Source organism: Eleginops maclovinus, chromosome 7, assembly GCF_036324505.1.
Source record: "Eleginops maclovinus isolate JMC-PN-2008 ecotype Puerto Natales chromosome 7, JC_Emac_rtc_rv5, whole genome shotgun sequence".
Lineage (NCBI taxonomy): Eukaryota > Metazoa > Chordata > Actinopteri > Perciformes > Eleginopidae > Eleginops > Eleginops maclovinus.
Genome location: NC_086355.1, coordinates 6275435 through 6296637, shown reverse-complemented (window position 1 = coordinate 6296637; position 21203 = coordinate 6275435). Strand labels below are relative to the sequence as shown.

Here is a 21203-nt window from a genome sequence, read left to right as displayed (position 1 = left end):
GGTGTTAATTATTCCCACATTGCTGAGGTGGGTTAAGCACTAAAGTCCAACACTGATTAACACACTGTGGCTTCCTCAGAGTGAGTCAACGCACATGGAGTCAGAAGCAGCGGCTTGCCTGTATTAAAGTCAAAATAATTTATTTTAGATTCTTGAAATTTTCTGTGTGAATGTATTAAAGTGTCTAAATGTAACCGGGAAACTAGTTTACCCAAGACTCAATTATCTCAAAGTCAATATTGTAACGTGTGTGTGGAGTCTCCTCTGAATATTCTGATATAGTGGTTTTCACTTCACCCGTGTTTGATTTTTTGGTGAATGATGGAGTACCAAAGTCTCCCCATCAGGAAGAAATTAAAGCAAACATCTGTGGAATAATGGAGAGGGAAATGAATTCTCTCACCAGCAAGCTTGTTGTGTGGGTGCCACCGAACGTGACGAGCATGCATGTGCCAGACCGCTGGAGTGGAACTGGTTTGATGGGCATGTTCAACACATGGGCACGATGCCAATTTAGACAAGCATGCCCATGAAAAAGATCTCCGCCTGCATGCTAATTGTGAGAATGTAATGGAGTGTCTATCTGTACGTGTGTGACTACTGAAAATACTACCGTTTTCTTATATAAATTAAATGAATTAGAATGAATTCCATTTAGCAGCTCTTTTTCTATGGATGTTATTCTGCTTATCTGGATTCAGTCAGTATTTTATCAATGATGTCTGAAAAACCTCCATTTTAAAGAATGTTAACCAATATATGACTTTGTATATTTGATGCTCAAAAATGTTAGTTAAAAATATATATACTATAAAAATCTAAACATACCAACACATAAGGGTTGCAGAAAAGCCTAAACTGAAGACCAGATGCATGCCATGACCCAATGCTGCCATCTCCTGGATACAAATAATTAATGCATGCTTATGAGTTTTTAAACTGCAAGATGACACTGTTATAGCACATAAAAAACACCCCAAAAATGTTCATTTTCAATCATAATAAAGATTTTACATTATAAATTCTAGCAGAAAACTACAATCAATCCTTGGATGTTTTAAATGAGTGGATGTGAGTCTGAGTTAGAGGTTTTAAAATCACATTTCTTTAAAAGTGTCCTGTTTTATTCTTACTGCATCCCTTGGTGCGTGGCTAAATGACAAATGCCTAATCTAAATATTGTTTTGATGATTTTTGTTGTTATTAATGTGCATAAACCATCCACATTAAGCCTTTGAAATGTGATTTTTTGTTTTAGTTAAAATGTCTTATGTGCTACCAGTTTATTGTAGCTGCTGACATTTATTGGCTCACACTTTAAAGTACATGCATGTCTTCTTAATCTGCTTTGTAAGTACTAAATTTGACAACATGTGGTTATCTATTTGCTTACGTTGTTATGTTAGGTAAAAGCCTACCTTTAATAAGACGTTATGGATGTCAAACTAGAATGTGTATGTTCTACAGCGCAGATATTTCTGGCACAAAAACAGTCACACGGATTACAGTGTTTGCATTAATTAGCAACTCTCCATATGCTAAATGCTGCATGAGTGAAATGAATGCTGTCTCCGCACTGCTCCTTTAAATCAGTGGCCACCTGCTCTGCTGGCGTCAGCATCATCCGCAGGCGGCACGGTGGCGATCGATCCGGCAGGAAAATGTTCAAAGTGGAATATTTGGGGAAAAGCTCGACATGCACAGGGAGAGAAACACGACCGTCGAGTCAGGAGACGACCATGGGACCTGATCACAAACCTGACGTCGAGGTAGGCTTGTTTATGTTTAGTAAATGCTTTAAAATGCTTTGCTTTGATCCCCTGCTCGTTTCTTACAGGGGAAACATTGCATTTTGTCGTCTGTTATTTCATGATGATTTGCACTGACAGATTGGCATTAAGGTTGAGTAGACTGTGGGGAAACACAGGTGGTGGAAACAGGCTCTTATGTAAACACGAGGAGGACACACTGTACAGGCTCAGTGCTGCTGCTGCCATGTAAGTACATGTTTTTTCATCGTGTGAGCAATTGATTAATAAAATAGGGTTACATAGTATGCTCTCAGATGTACGACGTTGTCAAAAAGGATAGTAAACCTGCATCCAGGAGCTGATACCACTAATCCTCTTACATGTATCACTGCATCTGGATGCTGATAATCAAAGACACATGAAAGTGAACACAGGCATTTTCAAGAATTGAATTAAATGAGATCTTCCAAGTCTCTACTATTTCTCTTTGTTTGTATTGACACATCAACCTCAGTCCAGCAGCAGCTGAGGTAAACCACCTGTGTTGTTGAAATAAGCACCAGGAGCCCCCTGCAGGGCAAAGCTGCTAATAATCATCTTGACCTAATTTGCACCAGATAGATTTTAAAAGGTACAAATGTATAACAATTCAAAATGTATGCATCAGAGTATTACACACGTTTGTTGGAAAGACATTGTAAGCAATACCTCAGAGCATAAAAGACACACAATGACGTGAGTATTGATATTTTAAAGAAAAGGTCACAAACAAGCTGATTTAGCACCAATCTTTATTGATTATACCTCACAAATAATGACGTAAACAACACCTGAAAACAGCATCTGTTGTGCCCTACTATGAGGCATCTTCGCTTTATGTAAATAAGAATATGCGGTAGTCTGAAAAGCTGTTTGTTTTATTCCTAAATCCTGTGAAACGTATGAGGGAAAATATTTAGTCGTAAGGGATGAGAGAACAGGCTGCTTGTTGCCATGGAATTGGTGGCCTTGTTGCCGTGGCAACAACGAGCAACGCTATGCAGTGGCCTATAAGGGTTCTTGTGCAAGAATGTAGCTTCAGTCTCTGCAGGCACTGTTTACTTCCACCTGTGTGTAAGTGTGAACGCCATCATTTATATGTGCACTCTCGCTGTGTGTGAATCAAACATGTTCCTAGTGATACGTTCAGATTTTGGGCTGCTAACGTTGGACAAAGACTGTGTGTACCAGCACTGAAAAATCAATGCATCCACAGGCCGTTTGCACTGAAGATATTTCGAAATGTCACAGTCTAAAAGCACAGATATTAATTATTGAAGGAACGCTGGCTGCTTCAGTTTTAGGATGCTTCATGCAAGCTGGCTTACTCTGGGACTTCCTTGGACCTTTGAATAGAACAAAGGAAATGATCATTGTACAACCAGCAGCTATTAGGACAAGTAAAAATATAGAGCTAGAGCTGCAGCAATAAATCTATCAAAAGTATTCTGCAGCTATTTTGATATTTGTCATTCTTCATGAATCAACCTCAGGAAATGTGTCATATGTGATGTCCTTCTTATCTCTGTTTTATATCATCATAATCTGACATTTAAAGACATCTCCTTCATCTTTGAGAAACTGACTTTTCAAACCAATAGTTGATACATCTTGAAAACAATCAACTATTCAATCTATGATTTGAAAAAATGGTTATATTCCGCCCTAAATCTAAACTGCACTATTGTTATTCTGTAATTCTATAATCACTGTAATGTGCAAAAGACAAATATTACACTACTTTCAACACCATCATATGTTCACTATGTTCAACCTGTGCTTGCCTCTATATCTAATATGTTTGTTTTTTTAACCTTTTATCTGAACTGTCAATTTCTCTGCTAAGACAAATGAACCTTGTCTGAGTTTGGATTTCTCATGTGATTTATGTCATGGAGGTCATGATGTTTAACTGGTCTTCTTGTCTCCCAGCTCCTCTAAGAAACCATCCACCCGCAGGACAACATCTGAGACCAACTCATCGCAAAAGCTGTCCCACTACCAGGAGCGGGATGTGGAAACCATAGCAACAGACGAGTCCTGTGTGTCCTGAGGATGCCTCTGTGTTTTATCAAAGCTGCATCAAAGTGTGAAGCATTATCCAAGACTGGGCTTCTGCTGAGTCTGAGGGAGACGGGCTATACCATGGGTGTGTATTCTCCTCGTGTGTGTGTGTGTGTGTGTGTGTGTGTGTGTGTGTGTGTGTGTGTGTGTGTGTGTGTGTGTGTGTGTGTGTGTGTGTGTGTGTGTGTGTGTGTGTGTGTGTGTGTGTGTGTGTGTGTGTGTGTGTGTGTGTGTGTGTGTGTGTGTGTGTGTGTGTGTGTGTGTGTGTGTGTGTGTGTGTGTGTGTGTGTGTGTGTGTGTGTGTGTGTGTGTGTGTGTGTGTGTGTGTGTGTGTGTGTGTGTGTGTGTGTGTGTGTGTGTGTGTGTGTGTGTGTGTGTGTGTGTGTGTGTGTGTGTGTGAGTGAGAGCAGCACATGTCTGTCCCGTGTGACGTTTCCTCTCGTGGTGTGTCGGTGGGACTGCTTATGTAACTTCTTCATCATCATGGGGAGTCATTCCTCCTCTCACTGTTTTGAATCTACAATTATCACTGAGTAATAGATCATGCAGCAGCTGAAATCTCTGACTATCTAATGAGTCAATCCGTCCAGGATCATCCATCTTTACAGCAGTATTTTTCAGAACAGTCATTACTCTCAGCTTGCCAAACAGAAACAAAGCCTTTTTATCGTGTAATTCTTTGTTTCACTGCACTTCATCACCAAGTCAAGTTTCTCTGATTATACATAATACATTTGAAGGATAAAGCAACTCTGGAGACATTTAAACACGTTTTAGGTTCATCCTTTTGGTTTGGGTTTTCGACTCGAACATGTTTCACAGTAATTGTTGAAAAAAACCTCATTATTTTCTTTGACTGTCTCTCTGATTATACCTGTATTCCCTCTCTTTCTAAAACTACCTGATTGGGTGGCTCTCTCTTTAAGACAATCCCAAAAAAGCCCAGTCTGCTCTGATGGCTTGTCAGAAAATATGTCGTACCTTTGCAAAGGTAGTTTCAAAGTAGTGAAAGGTAGTTTTTAAGTAGTGACGGTATATTATACTAAGCTTGTTTAGACATATGAAGCGGAACCAAATCTGAAAAGCATGTTGAAACCCATGTTTTGTAACCAAGGCATCTCATAAAAACTCACAACAAAAGTTGTCTTATTCCACAGTTTTTGGGATGGTAGGCGCTCCAGATACCAAAATAAAAGCACCTTATGGAGTCATCGATCGTCCCATAAATGAGACAGACTGCACTTTAATGCAATGGCTGTTGACATCCATATAAATTAAGGAACGTTCACCTTGTTAAGGCTTTACGTTTTTATGTGTTTTGGCTGTTTGTTTACACATGTTTTTTCCCAATTTGACTATATTCTTGTCTTTCTATCTCAGATATTGCCATGGAAGACCATCTGCTTGAGGACAATGTAATGACAACACCACAACAACAATCAACATGCACCTTCTTCTGGGCTGACCTCCCTCTATAAAAGCTGCCATGGCTTTTTGTAATGAAAGCCTGCTGGAGGAGTGCAGCTTCCTGGGGCCGGACAATGTGGAGGAAAGTCTCCCTTCAGAAGCTGCTACTCCCCTCATATCGGTCACTCTCCGTGTGACCCTGGCCGCCATAATGATCTTCATGATCACCATCGGATTCCTCGGCAACGCGATCGTGTGTCTGATTGTTTACCAGAAACCCGCCATGCGTTCTGCCATCAACCTCCTCCTCGCCACGTTGGCTTTCTCGGACATCATGCTCTCCCTGCTCTGCATGCCCTTCACTGCGGTCACAGTTGCCACTGCCGACTGGAGCTTTGGAAGCGGGTTCTGCCGGGCGTCCATCATGCTGTACTGGCTGTTCGTCCTGGAGGGGGTGTCCATACTCCTGATCATCAGTGTGGATCGTTTCCTCATCATCGTGCAGCGGCAGGACAAGCTGACCCCCCACAGAGCTAAACTGTTGATCGCAGGTTCTTGGCTTCTGAGCCTGTGTGTGTCCCTGCCCTCTGTAATCGGTTGGAGGACCAGTGCGGCGGGTATTGGGGGACCCTGGGCGCCGCAGTGTGTGCTGGGATACAGTGATTCCCTGGCAGACCGTGGATACACAGTGCTGTTGGCTGTAGCAGTATTCTTTGTCCCGTTTGCTGTCATGCTCTACTCTTACTTGTGCATCCTCAACACGGTGCGCCGAAACACCCTGCGCATCCACAATCACACCAGTGAGCACTCCTGCCTGCCAGCCCTCAACCAGGTCAGCAAAATGAGGCTCACCGGGCTGCAGCGGCCCCCTCAGATCAAGGTGGACATGAGTTTCAAGACCAGAGCCTTCACCACCATCCTCATCCTCTTTGTGGGCTTCTCTGTGTGCTGGTTGCCGCACACGGTGGTCAGCTTGCTGGCGGTGTTCAGCCGGCAGTTCTACTACAGCTCTGTGTTTTACCCGATCAGCATAGGCGCTCTGTGGCTCAGCTACTTGAAGACGGTTTTCAACCCCGTCATCTACTGCTGGAGGATCAGGAAGTTCAGGGAGGCCTGTCAGGAGTTTATACCCAAGAGCTGCAGACTGTGTCCCAGGGTGCCAGGCAGGAGCCGCAGGAGGGTGAGGCCCAGCAACACCTACGTGTGCAGCGAGACTCAGTCGGCTGTGTGAATACAGAAGGCGCTGACACCAACATGAACTGTTTTTAACTCCTACTTTTCCTCACAAGAAAGTGGTGCAGTGATGACCCGAAAGTTAGCATTGCAAGGGTTTCCTCTACCAAAAGCGATTGCTGCAGTAACAACTATTCTACCTTGGTTCCGCATAAATGATAAGACATTAAAACATCAGATTTAGGAGAATAGAGTGGTGCAGGGATTAAGTATTTTTATAGGTAGACCCAGAAGTTAGCATCACAAGAGTTCCCTCGACAAAAAGTTAAGGTTTTTGTACATTGCAAAAAATAAGTTCTGTGGCAAACACACGTTTGTAATGCTCAACACGATGTTAAGAAGATTTTTGAAGCGTAACTGCAACCGCCAGAAGTAGAACGCTCTCAGTATGCTGTTTTTAAGACACATAGATGCTCCGGACATTCACAGGTGGGGTTTCTACTGAAGTATTTATGTCTTAGTACAAAACATGAAAATCTTGTGTGTTTGTGTTAACCACAGACCTTATTTCAGGCCTTTAACCAAAACAAAAAAGAACCGTTAATTTCCACACAAAGGAACCTGCAGTACTGTGCTATGTCATTGCCAGGTTTTAGGAGTTGTTCCTGTACTACTCATTAAGCAATCAGAGCTAACCTCTAAAGAATACACTGGTTATTGACTCAATAATCTCACAGCAAGAATTATATTTCTCCTTTAATTTTCGGTGTGTGATCACAGAAATCAATATTTGAACAACTCGATGACAATTGGACATCCACTAAGGAAGGTCATGTGATTTAATGGAAAGCTCCAAAAGTTGTTATTATTAATGTTTCTTAAACCTTACTGCCATCCAAACTGTTTTATATCCTTCATTGTCAATTGACCTTTGTTTCCGAGTTTGTCACTTCAGTGTTTCATGAATGTTATCCTGTTTCTTCCGACTGTAGACTCAATCTTCAGGCTTTGGATAGTAGTTGTGATAATAATTATCTCGTGAGTTATGTGATGGATTTCACACAAAGAAAAACATACAGGGTATTGATGTTCAGTGACGTTTTCAAGGGACCGTCTGTAAGCTTTACAACTGAGGTGTTGTTTAAAAAATACATTATTTAAAATGATATCTGTGCAGAAACACAACCTCCTGTGATTTGAAATTGTAATTTAAAACCATGAGTGTGTAAACAAAGACGTGTGCCAGTTTTTGAGCTGTGAATGTTTACTTGAATGTATCATCTTTCCATGAATAACAAAAACCAGGTAAATAAATGCAATTTTGAAAAGATGTTGCATTGACAGAATGCTAATTTCTTTGGGTAAAAAACAAAAGGCTGCTTTTACAATTTACAAAATGAAGGCTTCTGGGACACTAAAGACATCCTTTCATTGTGAGTGGATGTATATATGTCCTTCACTGCAGACAACAAACACAGCGGCTTGTGTTGAATGAATTCTATTAGGTTAGATAATCACATTGGGGCAGCACGAACATTGTAATTTAATTTAAGCATTAAGTAAATAAACTGTGGTTTGAATTTAACTTTCAAAATATGTGTCATTTTGATATTTAAACATTATTACGTTGTTTATTTTGAAGTGCTATAAAGCTGAAATACCGTCATTAACAAAAACAGGGAATCTCCGACAGCCAAATGGGTCATGTTGCTGTGCAGCATGCAACAGGAAGGTGGTGCTGTTCTTTCACTGCTAATTAAGTTTGATCAATTTCCTGCTGAATTACTGACTGAGTTTCTGTTTTTTACACCGGACAAATTAGAGATTTGTGATCCACAGTGGGGGGGGGGGATATAAAAAGAACTGCTGCTGTAAAATTGAAGTATTTGTTTACAATTATTTACACAGATTGCCCAATGAATGTGTGGCTGGTGGATTTCGTATTCTCTTTACAAGACAATGTCCTGATGAAAGAAATGATCGTCAAAATGTCCCATTGTGGAACCGACAGACAAAGAATTTAAATTCCCTTTCACAAGGAGAGCAGTAAATCCTTACAACTGAGGGGCATTTAAATGATAAAGTGTGGATGTTTTACTTGAAAAATGACTTTTCGGATTATTAAACTAGACCATAGATTTATATAAAAACCTGTTATCAATTGATTAATCACTAAAGATGTCAAACCAAAAGGTAATAAGCACATTTTAAATCACTGCACCTGATTCTGTTTAATGGTTTTTACCCGAAACTCACATGCTTAAAAACAAATCAAATTAAACCATTTCCCACTGATTTTGAAGAATTAAGACTGCATTTTTTCCCATGTTCTGAATCAACTTTCATCCCTTCTCAATATATGTTGATTCATTTATGTGTATGGTAAAAAGGATAAGTGGTTTGCATTCACAAATTACCATTAAATGTACACACACTGAAAAAGAGTAATGGCAATCAGTATAAAATGCAGATGGAGGACCAATACCTGTATGTCATGACAGCAATTGAAGGCCTCATGGTTGCCTCTACATCACTTTACTACCCCTAACTCAATCAATTACATCCCTTATGTTCTAATCTGAGGCTGTGGCAACTCCTCCAATGCTGCAGGAGTTCCTCAACAAGCTCTTATCTCTGGGACATTTTGGTTTAGGTTTGTTTGTTGGGTACTCAAAAGCTGAGGTACATTGATGTAAAGCTGTGAAACACACTTTCCCAACACTGTTTAGACAAAAGGACAATTTGTCAAAGTAACATGGAAGCTTCCCAGAGTAGAAGGCAGTTTGCATCCCTTGTGAAATCAAAACGTCTCAAATTAAAATGATATGGAAATCGGGGTCACTTTTTAGGTGTTTTATTTAAATTATGTATACTTTTTTAAATGAAGATGTTTTCCCAATTTGGGATTAATAACGTTTATCTTAGGTGTGTAAAAGCAACATGTTTACAATAAATTCTATTTTATATTTAATGTTCTTAGTGTCATAACAGTTTTACAATTTGTTTTTGTTCTCCTTTATTCAAGAAAATATATATGTACGTCAAACATTACGTAAACATAACACATTGACATCAGGGGTACATATAAGGAATAACATAAATACATATATAAAGACATAAAGAAAGAACATAAAGAAAAGAGTGATAAAAACAAAAAGTAACATTTCTCAAAACATATTTATAAATGTACATTTTATTTTGATTGCATATTACCCCTTAATTACCTGACACCTTTGTGTCAGATAGTCTACATATGTTAATGTATGTACCTTTGTGAATGTGACATTTTTCCAAAATAAAATCAATCAAAACAATATTTGTATCAAATCCATCACCCTTTTTACTGTATCTGTCTTTTTTTTTTACTGGATATATGTCTCTTTTTACAGCATATATGTCTCTTTTTACAGGACATATCTCTTTTTACAGCATAAATATCTTTTTTACAGGATATATGTCTCTTTTTACAGGATATATGTGTCTTTTTACTGGATAAATGTCTTGTTTACAGCATATATGTCTTTTTTTTTAAAGGATATATGTCTTTTTTACAGGATATATGTCTTGTTTACAGGATATATGTGTCTTTTTACTGGATAAATGTCTTGTTTACAGCATATATGTCCTTTTTGTACAGGATATATGTCTTGTTTACAGCATATATGTCTCTTTTTACAGGATATATGTCTCTTTTTACAGAATATAGCCTTTCTTTTTAAATAGCATTGAAGAGTGAACGACATGCCGTGTTGTTATGACGCGGTGCATGCCGGGAAAAATGAAGCATCCAGCATGGCGACTTCCATGGAACAAGATGGAAAGACAGTCAGCTCCTCGGATGTGGATCTATTACTGCACCCCGAGCTGTTGTCCCAAGAGTTTTTGCAGCTTATCTTAAGTGGGGTAAGTTAAAGTTTATAGAGAAACGTGTAAAGTGTCATTTAATATGGAGGTTAAGGAAATGAACCTTCATGTTAGCATACCGGCTAACAGTGTTTGTGTTTCATCAGCAGCAGTTTGAATGTGTGTCAGATTATGGTAGCTGAGCTGACATTGATTTCTGTTTGAATCAGAAAAACGTCAGCACCAGAGGCTGTGATAGTCGGGACCGGCTCACAGAGCTTTACCTCCAGCATGTCATCCCGCTGCCGCAGAGGAGTCTACCGGACAGCCGCTGGGGGAGGAGGATGAAGAAGAGCCGAGGGAGGCAGACCCCAGCCGGGCACAGGTCAGAGAAGCACCGCTTAATCCACCGGAGGGCATGTGTGTCTCTAAATATACATTGTTAGGGATTGGCAGAGGTTTAAGAAGTACTCTAATTTTTAGTAGCAACACTACAGTGTAAACATACTCAGTTACAAGTTAAAGTCAATCCGTACAAGTCATGTGACTCAATGAATCCATGTCAATGAACCATTGTTGTACTAGACTGGTCATTTAGGAAACACCTATTTTTATTGGATTTTATTCCACCTTTTTGTACGAATATTTGTGTGAAAAAATCGGCAGTTTTTTAAATTAAAAGTCATGTATTTTTCAATAATTTCCATATAATTTGAGCCAATCCATATGCACACACCCCTCCCTCCTTCCCCCAACCTGGACTGTATCCTAACTTTTAATTTTTAACTTATTACATGGTCTACTTCACCATTCTCCTTGAGCACCTTACAATTTTTATATCATCCTTTTTTATGTTGTATGTGTATGTTCAGTGTGCTGTCTGTAAGCTATCTATCTATCTATCTATCTATCTATCTATCTATCTATCTATCTATCTATCTATCTATCTATCTATCTATCTATCTATGTGAAATGTTAGTAATTCAAGTGACATAGAACACAGGTGTGCTGTTTGACCTATGCCTTCGATCTGCTGTAGTAGAAAGCACAAAACATCTTAATTATTGCCATGTTAAGTGCAGAGGTGAGTCAACAAAATACCCACAGCAGAAGCAACAGAAGAGACTCACTGTGCACCTGCTTCAAAAAAAGAGAGAAAATTATCAAATGATTTATTTCAATTTATATTGGTTTTCATTGTTGTTTTTTAATTTCCAGTTCCAGTAACGACCACGGCAGGAAAAGGCCTCTGATCGTGTATGATGGCTCTTCCTCTGGCCCGCTAAAAGTGAAGAAACCAGATGGAACCGCCGTGTCACCGGGAATCACTGACAAGTTAAAACCGCCTCCTGCTGCGAACCTGTCTAACCCTATCCGCAAGATATCAGGAAACAATGCTTCCTCTTCCTCTTCATCATCCAGTCTTAACAGCACTGACACAGCAAAACTCAAACGGGAGGCAAACAGCGCGGTAGGAACTTTTTGTACAGTCAACGCACATTACTTTAATGTAATAAATAATATATGTTGTGTAATATTGGATAGTAACCCCCTGCATTGCATTACATGTAACATAGGATCTTTGTCATTGCTTTTTGTAATGGCAGTTGTCCAAACCTTATCTCTTCAGGATGAAATGCAGTCTCCAGAATCGAAGAAAAAGATCAACCATGTGACGTGGCCCTGACCTCTGACCCCTATTACCACAGACCTGATGGGAGCTCACACTCTGAAGGACAGACCACTCTCCTCCCAACAAGTGCTGTTGTCCAGTATCTGTGCTCTCCCCATCACAGTTATCCCACTAATCACATCACGAAAAGAGTGGAAATCCTCTTTTCACTATACGTGTCACAGCTTTCAGTCCTGAGAGCTGACAGGTAGGGGCGGTGCTCTGAAGATCCTCCTGCTATTGATGTCACGATGTTCCTTGTTGCTTTCCATAACCTCAAGTGCCCTTACCATCCGTTATCAGCAACTCTCATCCAGTCCCACAATTGAAGACCTTCTAGAGGACAAAACGAGTAACATGACTTTTGTTTTCTGAAATACCTTTCATGGACATTATACTTCTTGATATTTTAGTCTCTGTGCAGGTGTTGGTTTTGATCAGAACGCTTCCAGTACTGCTTTTTTAATGATGATCCATAGTGCTATAGAAATATTTGCTTGCACCAGTTACTATTATGGTTGAGAGAAAGAAACCTGCTAAGCATGGGATGCAGCGATGGTGCCCTTGCAAAATGATAGGAGATGATTAGAGGAGGGGATTACCCTTTTGAATTACATAGAAAACAGCAGGCTCACAGTCCGGGGAGTTAATGTTGTTGCAAAGACTACTGGATTACTTTCCGTATCCAACTACTATCGACACATTTAACAACTTATGAAGACCATAAGGGATCAAGAAATGTATTCAAATATGTTCTATTGTAATTCATTCAACGCTTCTTAGATTATTCATAGCGCACGGCTCTTCTGCCAACAGCCCAAGATCTGTTCATTATGCTAACAACCGATATGCAGATCAGTGTTTGCCGTCATCCTCAGCTAGTGCTAGATAGTAAAAGAGTTGGCATCTCTGCATTTAGTTTTACCCGGTCATTTTGGTTGTTTCACCATCAACTTTGACACTGCTGCGGATAGTAACTATAGAAAACCACCATTGATACTATTTGGTAACTGGGGTGAGCAAACGATAGCAAAGGCGGTGCTATCCTTTGCCCAATAGTTGAAGCTCTTTGTTTGTTGCTGTAAACTGGCCTTTATTTTGCCTGGATGGAACTCGGTAGCGGACAGAAATGGCTTTTAGAGAAACTGTCTAAATATATAAACACAGTCATTACTCTGTAAATATTAAATTGTGGAATAATCATTTACATAATGATCATAGGGGAAGGCAAAACATGTATCTGTTGCCATTTTAACTGGAACTGGGAAAAAATATAGATTATTTTGGACATTTCAGAAGGTGTGTGTGTGCTTGAACCAGTAGTACATGTTTTTTTTCTTCTCAGTGAACGCCTTTCCAAAACTGTTTGGCTTTATATAAATCTCAGTGCTGTTTCACAAGTTGTTCAGGGTTTTTAAATATGACTGAAATGTGCTATTGTACATATGTTGCACTTAACATGGAGGTAAAATAATGTTCTTCTTCATATGTTCACATGTTTTAATAATTCAACAAAAGAAATGACTATGGATTTAAGCAGCAATATTGTCTTTTTGAAGTACATTTATTTAGAATTGTAGATAGTTGTGGGCTTTACAGCTACTGTCTTCGGGTTTAGGATGAATCAAAAACACAGGAACAAGATTCACAGCATTTTTAATCCATCGTCAAAAAGTGTCATGTTTGTACTAACAGTTTTTCAAATAAATGTCTCAATACAATGAAGACTCTTGATTGCAATAATAGGACATCTGCAGCTTTGGGACTCCTGTCTGATATGGCGGTATTGTTACATAATAAAGTACTTATTCTTATCTAACCTTGTGGTAAAAATGATTACATTTTAAAGACGTCTTAAACTCGCCAATCTTGCTTAAATGTTGTATTAAAAGAGTTGCTCAAATTAAGAAATTCATGTGGTTTTGTGTGCCGCTACAGTTGGCAGTAATCAGAGTAAAGACACACTTTGGTATATTTAATTGGTAATAGCACAACTCAATCACATCAAGCTAGTCCATGCACAAAGCAATAGTTATTATTAACACATCAAAGCAGAAAAGCTGTATAAGTATTGTAGATTTATTTCAAAATGCTTTATTCAGTGTCTTATCTGCAAAGGCCTTTACATTAATGCCAACACTTATTTTATTAGTGATAACTTTTCTTAAAGAGTGAACATTTAACATAAATAAAGTTTCTAAATCCAAATAAGGCTGTTAGTAGTTTGTACTTAGGCATTTAACATTGAACATTCATAGTACTGCTAGGTTTAAAGATGCTATGCACTGTGCTCTGATATACTGTATATATGCTATCTCTGTCATTCCTCTATCCTCTATCACCAATTAGATGTGCTCTTCGCCTTCAGGCTGATTTAGATGTCCTTGCCGCACTCCGGGCACAGGATGTCATCACGCTCAGTGAGGAACCCACGGCCCACCAGAGACACGGAGCACTTCTTACAGTTGAAGCAGTCGTTGTGCCACTGGCGCTCCTCGAAGGAAATGTACTTGCTGCCTCCGAGGCCTGAAACATAGGAACAAGTCCAAACATTTAAGCGTTTAATAAAACACTCCCTTTGAGATTCAGGGAGACCAAGACATAATGAATTCAATTTTGATTACCGCTAATGGGGGTGGTGCAGGAGGCACACTTCTTGGCATAGAGGTTGCAGAAGCAGTTGAGACAATAAGCGAAGTCATCTCTAGAGGTGAACCTCTGGCCAGACAGCTGCTGCTTGCAGCTGGTGCACAGGAAGCAGTCTTTGTGCCAGGGCTGGTCACGATAGGTCACACCGCCAGTGGTGATCGGCTGAAAAGAGGGAACAAGTGTGTCATGTTGTTTCACTTACAGGTGTAATCATCGTTGCTTGGTTTTTTTTTTTAAGTTGAAGAACATGTCCTACCTTCTTGCAGTGCACACATTGCATGGCGAACTGCTTCTCGTAGCAGGGCACACAGAAGTTACTGTTGTCCTTCGGGATGAAGCTCTTGGTGCCAATGGGCTGCTGGCATCTCTGGCAGGTGAAACAGGTCTCATGCCAGCTGTTCCCCTTGTGCTCCATCTTCCTGGAGCCTTTAGAGAAAATCACAAAAGTAAAGGAATGGAAGGAGTGAGTGAAAGGATGCAAAGACAAACTAATAAGACAGAGTTGGAAAAAGAAAACATCTCTAAGATCACACACTTAGCCTAAAACAATGGAGACTGTATATTCCCATGGTGCTCCAACAGACGTGTGTCCTGACTGATTGCTGTGCACATGTGACCTAACAAAGTTAGACAAATTTGTTGAACATACAGGTCTTACATCGGAGAAACATTGAGGAGCCTTTAGATTGAAACCGGTCATGTGCAAACCATTCACAGACTCGTTTCTTTCTGACGCTCGTAGATAGGCTGTGATTGTTTTTGCTCTAACCACAAACCTTTCCCAACCCTCTGGTGGAATCAGTTCTTAATATGCTGAAATGTGTGTGTGAAGGTTTGTGTCGATGCCAATTGGCAAAATCAGTTGTGGTAGTGAGACAGAAAGGGGCATAACTTAAATTCGTACAAGGGCCAATTTCAGGAAACATTTGACCTAAACACTTACACCAAGGGCGGTGAAATCAGCATGGTTCATTTTACATTTTCAACGTGCCCTACAATTAAGACCCGTCCCCTTTTTATAGCTCTTGAACCATTTGTTGTGGACTCGCTTAGATGCATAGTCATTGCACAGCGATTTCAAGTTGTGTTTGTCTCGTGTGGTTTAACTTTAATATGTTGCCCTTTTCCTGTCTCCTACCTGGCATGATGGTTTTCTTGCACTGGTGGCACTTGGAGGAGTACTCATTGGAGTAGCACTCGGTGCACAGCAGCTTTTCATCCTTGGTGGAGAAGGGCTTATCCACCAGTGAGCGCTTGCACTGGAAGCACATGAAACACTCCTCGTGCCAGTGACGGTCCTTGTACGACAGGTCCTGCGAGAACATCAGACAGATAGTCAGACAGAGCCTACTTTGATGGTTTAAGGGACAGAAACCCTCAGAAAGAGCATGTTGTGGCTCATAAAGTGTATTTTGTGACATTTCTTACCCTGGTGTTGCAGCCAATGGGCTTCTTGCACTCCTCGCAGGTGTTGGAGTACAGGCTCTCGTAACATTTCACACAGTAAGGGTTCTCCTCTCTCAGAACATACTTCTTCCCAAACAGGGATTCCTTGCAGTAGTGGCAGTCGTAGCGCTCGGTCATTTTGACCAAGAGTCACTCACCTGAGGTGGGGAGGGAAACACAAAGTGACAAAGAGAGAGGAGAGGAAGTATTCAGTTAAAAGCATGTGACCCATCTGGTTCATTTAGCATTTGAAACAGCTTCAATGGGATAATTTTCCACTGCCTATTCCCCAAATCACATTAAGGTTTTAAGACACTTTTATGATTTGCTCATTCCCTTTAAATACATAATTGCAGTGGCACTGACACTCAGTAGAAAGCAATTTATTGTACATCGTAAATTTCACAATTTCTTAGATGACTCGTTTTTTCCTTCCATTCCTTCCTTTCATCTCTAAGCCGTCTTTCATCTCGTTCCTGATATCAGAACTAGAAGGTGACAGATGAGGAGGATATAAATAACGCCTCTCAGGCCTGCTTAGAGACAGTCAACTTTGGCCCCCTTTGCATACCACCCCTCACCATGCTGTTGTACACTGACCAATCCATCACCTCACGTCCAGCTGTCAACACCAGATCACTGTATCCCTTGTCATCATGCAGTGTGTGTACGTGAGTGTGTGTGTGGGGTTGAATGGCACTTGTAATAACGGCTACTCTCAATCTGCAGCTGTTTGCGGGCTGCCTGTTAAGCCCCCTGGTTACCCCACCTGTGTCTAAATTCTCTTGCTCTCTGTGGACCGAGGATAGTGTGAGCTATATATTTGAGTGTGTGTGCAGTATGTGCATCTTTATGAGCAGTAGAGAGAAGAAAAAAGCAGGAGGAAAGCTGTCCAGTGTACATGCTACCCCAATCATCTTGCACAAACTATACAAATAATCTACGTTGGAAAGCTTTGACCAACAGGAAGGCAAATGAAAATGTAATGAAATTTAATGGAGAATGGATGACCTCTCTTTAATTTTTTGCATTCCTGTTGATTTGAACTGCTCTCCTCGGTTATTATTATTCCCCTTGTCACGCCGTTTCATTGTGCCTGATCTGCCTGAGCTTCTTACGCGTTTTAGATCTATTTACAACCACTGTGTATTCCCGCCTCGGTGATCCAACGGGGTTATCTCTGAGTGATTTGTAGACATTGGTATCTTTTATCTGGCTGAAGTTGAGACGTATAATCTGCCTGTCCTTTCTGCCCCCAGTTATTCTCGACCCCCTCCCCACATTCCCTCATTGTCTACTGCTCCCACCATGACTCACCTAGCTTATATAAGGATTTATCTGACTCCTAAAAATAAGAAAAGGATAATCTCAACTGCCACAAATAAAAGCTTCTGCTATTCAGACACGTAATGCAGCTGTTTCCCAGCTTCGGGGGTCTCTTTGATGTTGCCCATCTGGGAGTCTCTCAGTGCAAATCGCTTAATGCCAAACTGAGCAATGGCTTAATGGATGGCAAGTGTTTGACCGCCGTGCAGCCAGGAAAGTTGTTACTGTTAAAAGACACAGTTTCCACCTCAGATAATCAACTCTGTACACTGGTGTTTATTTTCCAGACTTTGGCAAGAGATTTTGTTGTGAATCAAGCTATATATCTTATCCATTTCAGTGTCTTATATGGTTCAAGAAGCCCTATGTTCTGTTATGATCTTTGACATTATTCTAGATTTTTTATGGATCGATTAGTCTCTCTTACAATGTTATCCAACCATCTAAAGAAATCAAATCCTAAACCCCTATCTCGTCCAACGGGGACCTTTTAAACAGCCTGCTCATATCATTTTCTGCTCCTCCAAAGCAACAATTCAAAACAACAGCCACTAATTTTAGCCATGTGAGTGGATAATGGAATTAAATGTTCAATCAAATTAAGCTCTTAATTGACAACGTTCCTGCTAAAACCTTGAGTTACCGTTTTCAAGGAAATTAAATTGAGTTTAAATAATAGTTTGCTGTTCAATCTCACGCATTCCCCCAATTGTTAAATACCAAGATAATGAGTAAAGTATATGTAGAGATATTTACAGGAACATTTCAAATCATCAAGTTATTTTGGTGCATTTGAAAAGTTTGATTGCAAGATTTCCTACAGAAAATGCTATACATTCCACAAAAAAAGAAGCAATGAATGAGTCTGCATAAATGTATAATAGTAAATGAGGAGCTGACACCTTTACTAACACATATTTGCTGAAGTGTGATGAGAAGGGAGGAGAGAAGAGTGAAATGTGAACAGGGGTGAACAGGGGTTTGTTTGTTTTTGGAAAAAGATGATAAAAATGGTTTGATAAAAGAGGAAGTCAGGCTGTCTCTGACACAAGGATAGAAAGTAGGGAGTGAGAAAAAGCTGTTAAAAAGTGAAGGTACTGTGCAGGTGGAAAAGAGGGAGCAAGTGGGTGGGGAGGCAGACAGGTGGAGCACAGCGAGCAGCTGTATCTCCGAGGAATGGAAGACATGGTGGGTGAAGACCAGTGAGAGGATGGATGGGTTTGAAAGATGGACGAGTGGATGGATGGAGTTGAACAGAGTTGAGTCTTACCTTCCTGTCTGAGGAGTGTGTGCCTGTGCGGAGTCTGGGGCAGACTGAGCGAGGAGGTGCCGTGTGAGCTGTAGTTACTCCTGATTGCATTACTCCACCCATCAGAGGCTAATTGAAAACCGGGGAGGGGCAACTGAGAGGGTTAGAAAAAGGGGGCAGGGAATCTTTTTTGAGATGATCTATAAATACAACGGCGCTTCACAGAGATAACCCCCAGACCCCCTTTCTCATTCAGTCACCGGCGAGACCGTTTGGCCTTTTAAGGTCACTCTGTTGTTCACTCACTTCCTCACTCACTCTCATAAATTTCACTTCATTTTTCTAATATTTATTTTTCTTCTCACAACCGCCTTATCGCATCATCCCTCCCCATCCCACTTCCTGGAGAAAAAGCTGGGTTTTTTTCAATCTTAAATATGTGTTATCATTTGGCTATCATAATACTGCACACACAAATACACACTGTTAAATAACGCCACGATCTTTCTAAGGCAGTTTGATACATTTGGGAAAGGACGCCGACAGGTCAAACGTCAGAGATTGTTGTCCTGTGGGACTTGTCCGCACTCATGTGTCTCATCTGTCTTTACCTCCCTATATTTCTCTTTCGCAGGGGAATACGTATTTAATCCTAAACCTCCGACGTGTGGGGTACAGTATCCAGGCCCGCTACTGACAGACACGCGCTCTGGTTTCTAAGAAATTTGTAGCACCATTTTCTGTGACCCCACACTTTCTTTTTTTTCACCCTGCAAAACCCACCCTCAATCAACCTCTCCCTCAGGTCTTCCTGACCCTTTGGTCTCTCTCCAGTGAGAAAATGCGTCACTAGAATCAAGTGCTCTATTTGAAGACCACCAATGACATTGGTGCTTGAGAAAGTGTGTGTGTGTGTGTGTGTGTGTGTGTGTGTGTGTGTGTGTGTGTGTGTCCATTTGTGTATGTGTGTGTGTGTGTGTCCATTTGTGTATGTGTGTGTGTGTCCATTTGTGTATGTGCACACATTATGTCCATAGGTGCGGTAAAATCATATATTAAAAAATAGTTATTTTACAAAACACTGAAATACTATATCTCATCATAAGGTAAAGTATTAGATCGGTTTCATAAATGTTGGACAGTCCACAGAATACATTATTTCAAATAATTTTATTATGCTTTTTGAGTTTTGTCTTTCCTGTGGGGTTTTTTTTGTGCATGTAAATGGTCTGCAAAAGCTAAAATCCCAAAGTTCCCTCCACAGGGAGTTTCTCTCTCACACACTGGTATGTGATAGGCTAAGGGGCGGGACATCTCTTAGTGGTTGAACAATCACAACAGAGAGTAATCAGCTGAGTCTGCAGCTCCCTTTAGCATGTTGGTGTCTTTTAGCCTCTTGTTTTGATTTTACACACTGCAAAGTTAACTGTTAGGTTTCCCGTCATCAGGCAGCTGTTTTCAGTAGAAACCCAAGGAAACTGGTATTAAAGTGGAGCATTAAGGAGGTCAAGAAACAATATTACACAAACATGATGATGTTCATGCTCCCTTTAGGATGAAATGTAGGAACTTTTGGGTTTCATCTAGCGCATCAATCAGGTGATAATTTGTTGAATACTTTCACTTTTGATATTGTACCTGCAAAATGAATGCCAATCCAATATGCCTCGGCACTACTTTGTGTTAGTAAGAGGTGATGAGTACATGATAGCATTCTGAAATACTGAAAATGGTATCATGCCCACCTTGGTATTTTAATGAGGTGTTGAAGTACAGCCTGGAGGTAAACAATGGTTATTTTAAAGAAGCTATAATAGTAACAACCAATATAATAATGGGAAATGATGCAGATGTTGGTAATGCACAATGCAAACTGAAACTTCACCAAGGGAAGCTTTCTTATTTACAGTAAATGTGGATAAGCACTGCTGTCATAGATACAGTAGACATATTTTTCCCCAGGAAAGGGCACATGTCTCTAAACAGGTCTGAGACAGGCAGCAGGGAAACACAGGAGTCGGTGGCGTTATGTCTAGTGCAGGAAATTAAAATCAGATGACAGTTTGTCAGACTTTAAAAAATGATAGCTCTCGGAGGACATGACTGATTTGATTTGATTACTCTGCCTAACAAGCATCTCTTTACATTAGACCTATCACAATAATAATAAGTGCTTAACACAGGCATGGAAAAGCAATCACCCCAGTTCACATAATTTCTGGAATTCACATAATTTCTGGAATGTGATTTAATTTAAGGTCAAACTGTTTCATACCTAATCGTAATTCTGCCAGAAAGACCCTGCCCTAGCATGCTCTCAGTCCTTGCCCCTCAGACCTCAGCCTTTGCGTCTTCCTGGGACAAAGTTCCCCTTCCCCCACAATAGGCTCTGGATGGAGGCCTTCCTCTCAGCTGCTAAGGCCAGGGGATAACCGTGCAGCTGTCTGGGCACTGCAAGGCTATCGTGACGCTAAAGCCTGGTGCTTACTCCTGCCGCAAATACAGCCATGTGGAAAGGTCAAGCACGGCAGACCCCATCATCAACAGTGAACCGTTAATCATTAATGCCACAGCGACCAATTGG

At 40.5% G+C, this 21203-nt stretch overlaps 3 protein-coding genes across 3 annotated transcripts; 2 read left to right on the top strand and 1 right to left on the bottom strand.

The window, feature by feature from the left end:
- The first annotated feature begins 1600 nt into the window (after window positions 1-1600).
- On the top strand, window positions 1601-7764 carry gpr45 (G protein-coupled receptor 45). Its single transcript, XM_063887832.1, has 3 exons — window positions 1601-1769; window positions 3723-3939; window positions 5235-7764. Exon 3 carries the CDS (start codon window positions 5341-5343, stop codon window positions 6490-6492), a length of 1152 nt encoding a protein of 383 aa, XP_063743902.1. The 5' UTR covers window positions 1601-1769; window positions 3723-3939; window positions 5235-5340; the 3' UTR covers window positions 6493-7764.
- Window positions 7765-10163: 2399 nt separating this feature from the next.
- c7h2orf49 (chromosome 7 C2orf49 homolog) lies at window positions 10164-13670 on the top strand. Its single transcript, XM_063887834.1, has 4 exons — window positions 10164-10337; window positions 10508-10662; window positions 11496-11748; window positions 11908-13670. The coding sequence occupies exons 1-4, from the start codon at window positions 10176-10178 to the stop codon at window positions 11962-11964; spliced, it is 627 nt and encodes a 208-aa protein (XP_063743904.1). The 5' UTR covers window positions 10164-10175; the 3' UTR covers window positions 11965-13670.
- Window positions 13495-18786, bottom strand: LOC134867336 (four and a half LIM domains protein 2). Its single transcript, XM_063887833.1, has 6 exons — window positions 18641-18786; window positions 16027-16202; window positions 15737-15911; window positions 14855-15024; window positions 14574-14760; window positions 13495-14475 (listed from the first exon to the last, which is right to left on the bottom strand). The coding sequence occupies exons 2-6, from the start codon at window positions 16180-16182 to the stop codon at window positions 14324-14326; spliced, it is 840 nt and encodes a 279-aa protein (XP_063743903.1). The 5' UTR covers window positions 16183-16202; window positions 18641-18786; the 3' UTR covers window positions 13495-14323.
- Window positions 18787-21203: the final 2417 nt, after the last annotated feature.